Genomic DNA, 10,000 nt, shown 5'->3' on the forward strand with positions numbered 1-10,000 from the left:
TCTCAGTGCAGGCTGAGGCAGCGGGGCTCTGCAGCATGTCTCCCTGTTCTCTCCGCCCGCAGCCGGAGAGAGCAGGGGAGACACCGGCACCCGGTCGGTAACGAGAAGACAACATTTCTCTCTGCGGAGCCCCGTCACTTCACAAGACACGGGAAACCTCTGTTGGTCTGGAGGAGCTGCAGCAGTTATTTCTGCACAAACGTCCACTGAACATTCACTAGATATTCTCAGAGCTAAACTAACTCTTCTGCAGTGTGGAGTGAGCAGCATGCACGTGAGAGGTGGAGCGAGCTGAGCGAGAACGCGCGCGGTGTGTGAGTGAAGGCAGGCAGGCAGAGGAGGAGAGGCAGCGGCTACACGCGAATGCGCATATGCGAGTGCGCATGTGTGCCGACCCGTCCCTTTAAAGGGACTGTTTGTAACTTTCTAAGCGTATAAATGTAGGTCGGTTTCCCATGCGCGCTCGCGTGTGACCGGAGTCTCTGCTCCTCTGCTCCTCTGCTCCTCTGCCTGCCTTCACTCACACACCACGCTCCTTCTCTCTCTCTCTCCACCTCTCACGTGCATGCTGCTCACTCCACACTGCAGAAGAGTTAGTTTAGCTCTGAGAATATCTAGTGAATGTTCAGTGGACGTTTGTGCAGAAATAACTGCTGCAGCTCCTCCAGACCAACAGAGGTTTCCCGTGTCTTGTGAAGTGATGGGGCTCCGCAGAGAGAAACGTTATCGTCTCCCACCAAAACTCCGGCGTCTCCCCCGTTCCCTCCGGCCGCGGTCGGGAGGCTGAGGCGGGAAAAGCCAACACTAGGATCAGCATTGATTCATGGAGAGACCTTGGTCTGGTCAGCTAACATTACTGCCAAGCAGCTGAAATATAGAATGATATTGTGCTTTTAGCTGACGTGTGTCTCCTCACTGTGTTGAGTGATGCTCCTTCATGTCTATGTAGAGCGAGCACAAGCGCCAGCAACAGGACGCTGACTTTAGTTGACTTAACGGCCACAGGTGAAGCTGTTAACAAGACATTTAGGATTCTTACTAACACTCCCTTTAATAAATAATAAATAATAAATAATAAACTTCTGTTCTTTACTTCAGTAGGATTTTAAATGAAGTGTTTTTATGTTGATGTATTTGTACTTTTACCGTAGTATTGATTACCCCCCTCTCCTCCACCCACATGTCAATCAACCGGCCGCGCGCACAGAACGGACACGCGCACGGAGCGGACACGCGCAGCAGTGGGAGCGTCTTCCGGTAGCGGGTCAGTCCGCAGAGAGAACAACCGACCACCGACCACCGACCACCGACAACAGGACTCAGTCTGAGCTGTTAGTCTGCAGGAGGAGCTGCGTCATCAGGTGACTCCAGGTGACTCCAGGTAACTTCCTGTTTGTCTGTTAGCAGCTTTGTTTGGGACCAAAACACACGTGACTTCTGACCGGTGTAGTGGAGGAAACTGAGTCCTGTTATAAATGAATCTGACCGGTGTAATGGAGGAAACTGAGTCCTGTTATGAATGAATCTGACCAGTGTAGTGGAGGAAACTGAGTCCTGTTATAAATGAATCTGACCAGTGTAGTGGAGGAAACTGAGTCCTGTTATGAATGAATCTGACCAGTGTAGTGGAGGAAACTGAGTCCTGTTATAAATGAATCTGACCGGTGTATTGGAGGAAACTGAGTCCTGTTATAAATGATCCCCTGCAGCTGTGTGTTCTCTGGTCATAGTTTCTACAGTAGCTCAGAGCGGACAAACCAAACTCTCTCTAGAGAGACAGGTTCACGTTTTCACCTCGGCCTCCGTAAGCCAACAACGTGTATCTCTAAGAAGTGAAAGTCAGTAGTTGGTTCCATGTCAACGTCAGCGTCCAGCAGCAGAGCTACACCTCCGCCATGTTGGACTGAAAGAGACGACCAGACGGCAGTAAAACGTCCTCTTACAAAGAGACGCACAGTCGAACTACATGATTTCTATTCTATTGTCATATTCTACTGGAACGTCCTGTGTTGAACAATGCAATATTATAAATATAATAAGTGTTCAGTCCAAAATGGCGGCAGTGGCTGTTGTCAAAAGAACAGCAGAGTTTCCGTCTCTTTGCTTCTAAGCTCTTTGCTGTAGTTCTCCTACTAGTGGGCCAGTTAAGCAAAACAACTGTCCATTTTGGCCCGGAATATTTAGCGCCCATTTGGCGGCACCAGACCCTACACACTGCACCTTTAAAGTATCACAGGTAAAAGTGCTGGTCCTCAGTGGTGGAAGAAGTACTTTACTTCCTTTACTTCAGTCAAAGTACAGAGGACGGGTCAGAGGACGGGTCAGAGGACGGATCACAGGACAGATCAGAGGACGAAGGGCGGACGAGGTGAAGGAATTGAATCAGATGTATTGATCCTGTTACAGCTGATAAAACACACTGAATGATCAAAGAGAAGATAACTGTCCAATCAGAGCAGAGTATATAAAGTACATGTGACCACAGAGCTGCAGCCGCTTCACTGAAAACACTGAAGTGTGAATGCAGTCTGGTTGTATTTTCACCTCTTCGCTGTATTTCCCTTCAATCTGTCTAAGCAGGGCAATACTACTATATACTACTATATACTTTACTTCAGGAGGATTTTGACCTGAGCACTTCTTCTACCACTGAGAACCAGTACTTTTACTTGTAATGCTTTGAGTACATTTAGCTGATAATAATATATATTTATAATATATAATACTACTATACTTCATATACTACTAATACTGTATATATTGAACTCCAATTTCCTCCTCTCTCCTTCACAGCAGACCGACTTGTTTCCTCGTCCTGTCGAATCCCTGCAGGTCACCCATCATCTCATCATGACCCCCCCGGACCCACAGCCCCCGGCTCCCGGTCCTCCTGCTGCCCAGCCCCCGGCCCCCCAACCCCCGGCTCCCGGCCCTCCTGCTGCCCAGCCCCCGGCCCCCCAACCCCCGGTTCCCGGCCCTCCTGCTGCCCAGCCCCCGGCCCCCCAGCCCCCGACCCCCCAACCCCCGGCTCCCGGCCCTCCTGCTGCCCAGCCCCCGGCCCCCCAACCCCCGGTTCCCGGTCCTCCTGCTGCCCAGCTCCCGGCCCCCCACCCCCCGACCCCCCAACCCCCGGCTCCCGGCCCTCCTGCTGCCCAGCTCCCGGCCCCCCAGCCCCCGACCCCCTAGCCCCCGGCTCCCGGTCCTCCTGCTGCCCAGCCCCCGGCCCTGGATGGCGGGTATGGCTGGGTGGTCTTGGCATCCAGCTTCCTGGCTCTGCTGTTAGGGTACGGCTCTCCTCAGTCGGTGGGCGTCCTCTACCCCGAGTGGCTGCTCACCTTCAGGGAGGGGAAGGCCATGACGGCGTGGGTTGGCTCACTGGTGGTCGGAATCGGACTCATACTGGGTGAGGAGACATTGTGTGTGTGATTATTCCTTCAGGTCCAGACAAACCAATCTGACATCAAAAAACTAGCGGCGATAAAGGCCATCAGTTGCATTGCCTCACGTCGCCTTTGTCTGGCCAGAAATATTGTTGCTTGCACTCAGGTATATTGTTGCTTGCACTCAGGTATATTGTTGTTTGCACTCAGATATATTGTTGCTTGCACTCAGATATATTGTTGCTTGTATTTAGGTATATTGTTGCTTGCACTCAGGTATATTGTTGTTTGCACTCAGATATATTGTTGCTTGCACTCAGATATATTGTTGCTTGTATTCAGATATATTGTTGCTTGTACTCAGATATATTGTTGCTTGCACTCAGATATATTGTTGCTTGCACTCTGATATATTGTTGCTTGTATTCAGATATATTGTTGCTTGTACTCAGATATATTGTTGCTTGCACTCAGATATATTGTTGTTTGCACTCAGATATGTTGTTGCTTGTACTCAGATATATTGTTGCTTGCACTCAGATATATTGTTGCTTGCACTCAGATATATTGTTGCTTGTACTCAGATATATTGTTGCTTACACTGAGATATATTGTTGCTTGAACTCAGATATATTGTTGCTTGCACTCAGATATATTGTTGCTTACACTCAGATATATTGTTGCTTGCACTCAGATATATTGTTGCTTGCACTCAGATATATTGTTGCTTACACTCAGATATATTGTTGCTTGCACTCAGATATATTGTTGCTTGCACTCAGATATATTGTTGCTTGCACTCAGATATAGTATTGTTGCTAATAGAAGTATTTCTACATGTCCTGTAACGAGGCCACAGACAATCATTTACTGACGTCTGTTTGTTCGGCAGGTCGCTGGATTGAATTTGAACCTCTCATCCTCTCCTCCCTCCAGGTCCTGTCTGCGGCGTTTGTCTGGTGAATTTCGGCGTTCGGCCCATCACCATCTTCAGCGGTGTGATGGTGGCGGGGGGGTTGATGCTCAGCGCCTTCGCCCCCAACATCCCCTTCCTCATCTTCTCCTACGGCGTTGTTGTTGGTGAAATGAGGCTAAAACTAATATTCTATTCATATATATATATTTGAGATATTAATGTCCTAATAAAGTGTATTTTGCCGTGAAGAGAGTCCGATCTGACTCTCAGACCGTCAGAGACGGTGCTGACTGTGGAGGACGTGGATCTTCAGTGAGGACAGTTTAACGGTGTCCTCTGTGTGTCTCAGGTGTCGGCCTCGGTCTGCTGTACGCCGCCACCGTCACCGTCACCTGTCTGTACTTTGACAAGAAGAGAGGCCTGGCGCTGGGAATAATGACCACAGGTACGTCCGTCACATGACCACATCGTCGTCCGTCACATGACCACATCGTCATCCGTCACATGACCACATCGTCCATGTGTGTTCATAACTAGAATATAATATAAATATTATTACCTGCCATTTTCTATTTTCCTTTCTAATGATATTAAAACATGTATTTAACGGGTCTGTGATTCTAATCCATCATCCGCCGCTAGCGGTCCGTTCTGCGTGTTCATCCACAGCTCTGGTTCTGTAAACAGGAGACAAACACAGTTGATCGGACCGAGTCGCTCCGGCTGAACCCGGTGATATTTAAACGTCTGTTAACCCTTAAAACTCCAACAGCACAATATTCTGTCCAACAGAGGTTGTAGCGCGCTCAGAGTGAAGATCCTACTACTACTACTACTACCGGTTTCATCTGAAACTAGAGAACCTGATGAATCCATCGGTACCAACCAGGTCAGACCAGCTGGTCATGAAGGAGTTAAATAACGCTCTGAACTGAGACTAAATGTTGAAGAGGTAAGACTGTCATGTCCATGTTCAAAGGGGTCCCTTGACCTCTGACCTCCAGATCAGTGAATGTAAATGGGTTCTCTGGGTACCCACGAGTCTCCCCTTTACAGACATGCCCACTTTATGATAATCACATGCGGTCTGTGTCGTCCTATCAGGTGCGAGCGTGGGCGGCGTCCTGTACGCCGAGCTGCAGAAGGAGCTCATCGACCTGTTCGGTCTGGACGGCTGCCTGCTGGTCGTCGGGGCGTTGGCGCTCAACATGGTGGCGTGTGCCGGCTTCATGCGACCTTTGACCCCGCCCGGGTACTACCTCAAACAGCGCGCCGCCGTCCTGCAGCAGCTTCAGGAGGAGGAGGAGGACGAGGCGTCCAATCAGAAGCCTTCATCCACAGATCCAGTCATCACCATGGAAACCAAGGACCCGCTGGCGAGGAGGAGGAGGAGAAGGAGGAGCTGCTCGGCCTTCGTCAAGATGATGAAGATCAAGATGAGACGTTACTCCCAGTGAGTGTAACACACACACACACACACACGCACACACACACACACACACTCTCACACACACACTCACACACACACACACACACACACTCTCACACACACACACACACACACACTCTCACACACACACTCACACACACACACACACACACACACACACACACACACACTCACACACACACACACACACACACACACACACACACACACTCACACACACACACACACACACACACACACACACACACACACACACACACACAATAACGATGAACAATAATCAGTTTGGATTATTAAAACTGGTCTTCTGTCTCTTCAGGTGTTTGTCCTCCATGTTGTCTCTCCTTCAGGACCAAGTCCTCGCGGCGTTGTGCGTCTGTCTCTTCCTCTTCAGCCTCGGTAGGTCTCCTTCTCCTTCTTCTCCTTCTCCTTCTTCTTCTCCTCCTTCTTCTCCTTCTTCTCCTCCTTCTCCTTCTTCTCCTTCTTCTCCTTCTCCTTCTTCTCCTTCTCCTTCTTCTTCTCCTCCTTCTTCTCCTTCTTCTCCTCCTTCTCCTTCTTCTCCTTCTTCTTCTTCTTCTTCTCCTTCTTCTCCTTCTTCTCCTTCTTCTCCTTCTTCTCCTTCTTCTCCTCCTTCTCCTTCTTCTCCTTCTTCTTCTTCTTCTTCTCCTTCTTCTCCTTCTTCTTCTCCTTCTTCTCCTTCTTCTTCTTCTTCTTCTGTCATGGCCATTTACAAAGGGGTTCCTTGACCTCTGACCTCTGACCTCTGACCTCTGACCTCCAGATCAGTGAATGTGTGTTTAATCAGGATGAACTATTTGAATGTGTTGACAGCCGTCATGATATGAATGTAATAATAATGTGATCATATATAATATAACATGATGCTGACAGACAGAACCTGTGTTTGTGTTTCAGCTCGTACCTGGACCTCCAGGTGCTGTCGGTGGTTCTGGGCTTCATGACGGGGAACTGGGCTCTGACGCCGTACGTCACCAGTCAGGTGGTCGGCGTGGAGAAGCTCGCCGAGGCTCACGGGATGCTCATGTTCTTCGGAGGCGTCGGCACCATGCTGGGTCCTCCGGTCGTAGGTAAGACGGGTCAGAAGACCCAGAGGTCTGACTGTTTTAATAAACGCCGCGTTGGTTCACGCCCTCCTGGCTGACGGACGGCGGTTTCACTTCATGTCTATTAAAACTAACCAGCGGAGACTTCAGACACGTGGACCTCATCTACAGGACGTTTTCTTCTTCAGGTTGTTTCTACGACTTCAGTCAGTCCTACGACGTCGCCTTCTACCTCAGCGGCGGCTGCATGATGACTGGCAGCCTCGTCCTCTTCCTCGCCGCCATCCTGCCGCGACCTGAAACCCCTCCTCCTCCTCCTGAGGCTGAGCTCATCAGCTGTACGGTCACCACGGCAACAGATGCCGGATCCAGGAGCTGAACAGAGAAGGTTTGATTCCAACAAGTTAAACTCTATTTGTGTATTCATTGTTTACTTTTTTACTCGATGCTGATGAGATCAAAACTCAGAAACAGAAACAGAAACGCAGCGAGTCACAAAGGTCTGACTTTGACTTCAGGTGTTTTCTGTGTTACAACCTGAAGTCCCTTTTTAAACATTTATACACATCAGTTTTTATAAAACAAATAAGCTTCAGATATCACAAATCAAACTTTGAGCACACAGAGACTGTAAACTGTCAGGAGATCAGATATGAACCTGTTAAAGAACAATCACAGAGGTCACAACAACACCGACGTTAACACCACAACAACACCGACGTTAACACCACAACAACACCGACGTTAACACCACAACAACACCGGCGTTAACACCACAACAACACCGACGTTAACACCACAACAACACCCGCGTTAACACCACAACAACACCCGCGTTAACACCACAACAACACCGACGTTAACACCACAACAACACCCGCGTTAACACCACAACAACACCAGCGTTAACACCACAACAACACCGAAGTTAATACCACAACAACACCGGCGTTAACACCACAACAACACCGACGTTAACACCACAACAACACCCACGTTAACACCACAACAACACCGACGTTAACACCACAACAACACCGACGTTAACACCTTCACTAAGAATATAGTTTCATTTCATTTAGCTCCGTCCAGAAGCAGTCAAACAGTTTGTGTTTCTCCAGCAGAGTTTCATCTCTGCAGCTTTAAAACATCACAAACAGCAGCTTTATGAAACGGAAGTTTCCGGAGCATGACGACGTGGTCATAAAGGAAATGGATCTGATTCTAATCCAGTTTGTCTTTCATTAATTACACTGGTTTTAATGTTGTCCTCTTTTTTAGTTTCAATTCATTTTACTGAAGAAATGCAAAAAATGTAGCGTCAGTTTAGAGCGTTATTTAACCTCCGTCACGACCAGCTAGTCTGACATGGTTGGTACCAGGGATGGAACGGTTCTCTAGTCACGGTTCTCTGGTCACGGTTCTCTGGTCACGGTTCTCTGGTCCGGTTCTCTGTTCACGGTTCACTGGTCACGCTTCTCCGGTCACGCTTCTCCGGTCACGGTTCTCCGGTCACGGTTCTTTGGTCACGGTTCTCCGGTCACGGTTCTCTGGTCACGGTTCTCCGGTTACGGTTCTCCGGTCACGGTTCTTTGGTCACGGTTCTCTGGTCACGGTTCTCCGGTTACGCTTCTCCGGTCACGCTTCTCCGGTCACGCTTCTCCGGTCACGCTTCTCCGGTCACGCTTCTCTTCTATAAATGAAAAGCCTGTTGGAATCAAGACCTCGTCACTGGAACATTAATGAACCGAACCCAAAACCCTGATATGAACCCAACCTGGAATTTAGTGAACCGTTCCACCCCTACTTGGTACCGATGGATTCATCAGGGTTTATAGTTTCATATGATTCCAGTATCGGTATCGACATTTTCAGACTTTTTTTGGACTTTTTTGTTTCGGACATTTTTTTGGACAAAACCCCCTCACACATTCACATCACACGACTGAGCCGCTAGAACCTAAAATCACAAGTTTCGTTAATGCCTTAAAGACACGTGGCGTTAAAATAAATTTGCATTATGGTGTTATTATCGTGTTATTTTATATGTTGTTTTCATGATTGCTGTGTATTGTTCTGTGAAGATATTATTGTTCTGCCTTGTTACTGTTTGATGTTTTTTGAGGAAACGTTGAGTCGGTATGAAAGAGAAGATGTGAACGATCTTTACCTCCGAACATCGTGATGCATCCGTTAGTTTGTGTTCACAGGTTCAGAAGCTCCACTCAATCTTCTTAAATAAATAAAAAACTAAAACAAATCATAACTTTCTCTTCAGATTTTATTACTTCATAACAGCAGAGCCAATAAAAGAGATTTAACGTTGACACAGTGAAGTTAAAGTCTGAGGAGTCGAGGTTGAGTTGTTCAGAAGTACGGCGTCGGGTCGCTCCGGTCGCACATCTGGACGTGGACGTGTGAGGTGATTCCTGGATAAACGCTCTGCATCGGCAGCATGACGCCAATCCGCTCGCCCTTCCTCACCGAGCCCGAGGTCCGGTCCGGCTGAACGTAGAACAGCTTAAAGCACAGACCTGCAGCAGAAGAACCAGTACTACAGTACAAGTACTAATACACAGAGTACTAATACACAGAGCACTAATACACAGAGTACTAATACACAGAGAACTAATACACAGAGTACTAATACACAGAGTACTAATACACAGAGAACTAATACACAGAGAACTAATACACAGAGAACTAATACACAGAGTACTAATACACAGACCTAAAAATACTGTTACAGTAAATGTACTAATACCACACTGTAGAAATACTCTGTTAGTGTATAAGTACTAATACCACAGTAACTCTGTTACAGTAGGTAAGTAAATAGAAATATAAAGTAGCATAAAATTAAAATACTCAAATAAAGCACAAGTACCTGAAATATGTACTTCAGTCCAGTACTTGAGCTACACAGTTACCTTACAGTATCATCAGTGTGTGACTGACTGTAGTATATATAGTATATATATATATATATATATATATATATATATATATATATATGGACTATAGTCCGAGTATGAAGGACTGACCTCCGCCGCTCAGGTTGATGCCGTTGTTGATGGCGGCCTTCGCGGGGTCGGTGTAGACGATGACCTTCCTGTTGAGAGTCACGTCAAACGGAGCGTAGACGACGGAGCCGTCGTTGCACACGATGTCCAGACCTTTGTGGTCCCTC

The 10,000-nt window shown here is 47.7% G+C and overlaps 2 protein-coding genes across 2 annotated transcripts in view; one reads left to right on the forward strand and one right to left on the reverse strand.

The window, feature by feature from the left end:
* The first annotated feature begins 2,850 nt into the window (after positions 1-2,850).
* Positions 2,851-7,189, forward strand: LOC119479862 (monocarboxylate transporter 9-like). The gene is made up of 9 exons (XM_037755830.1): positions 2,851-3,072; positions 3,187-3,403; positions 4,317-4,460; positions 4,646-4,741; positions 5,401-5,672; positions 5,887-6,267; positions 6,528-6,541; positions 6,662-6,834; positions 6,999-7,189. The coding sequence occupies exons 1-9, from the start codon at positions 2,851-2,853 to the stop codon at positions 7,187-7,189; spliced, it is 1,710 nt and encodes a 569-aa protein (XP_037611758.1).
* Positions 7,190-9,077: 1,888 nt separating this feature from the next.
* Positions 9,078-10,000, reverse strand: part of LOC119480049 (leukocyte cell-derived chemotaxin-2-like) — a 3,129-nt gene continuing 2,206 nt past the window's right edge. The window contains exons 3-4 of the mRNA XM_037756127.1: positions 9,855-10,000; positions 9,078-9,344 (exon numbers count right to left, since the gene is read on the reverse strand). The exon at positions 9,855-10,000 is cut by the window's right edge and continues 6 nt beyond it. Of these exons, the coding sequence (XP_037612055.1) occupies positions 9,178-9,344; positions 9,855-10,000 (313 nt within the window). The 3' untranslated portion in view covers positions 9,078-9,177. The remainder of the gene's footprint in view (positions 9,345-9,854) is intronic.

The sequence above is a fragment of the Sebastes umbrosus genome, chromosome 20 (genome assembly GCF_015220745.1).
Source record: "Sebastes umbrosus isolate fSebUmb1 chromosome 20, fSebUmb1.pri, whole genome shotgun sequence".
In the NCBI taxonomy this organism is placed as follows: domain Eukaryota; kingdom Metazoa; phylum Chordata; class Actinopteri; order Perciformes; family Sebastidae; genus Sebastes; species Sebastes umbrosus.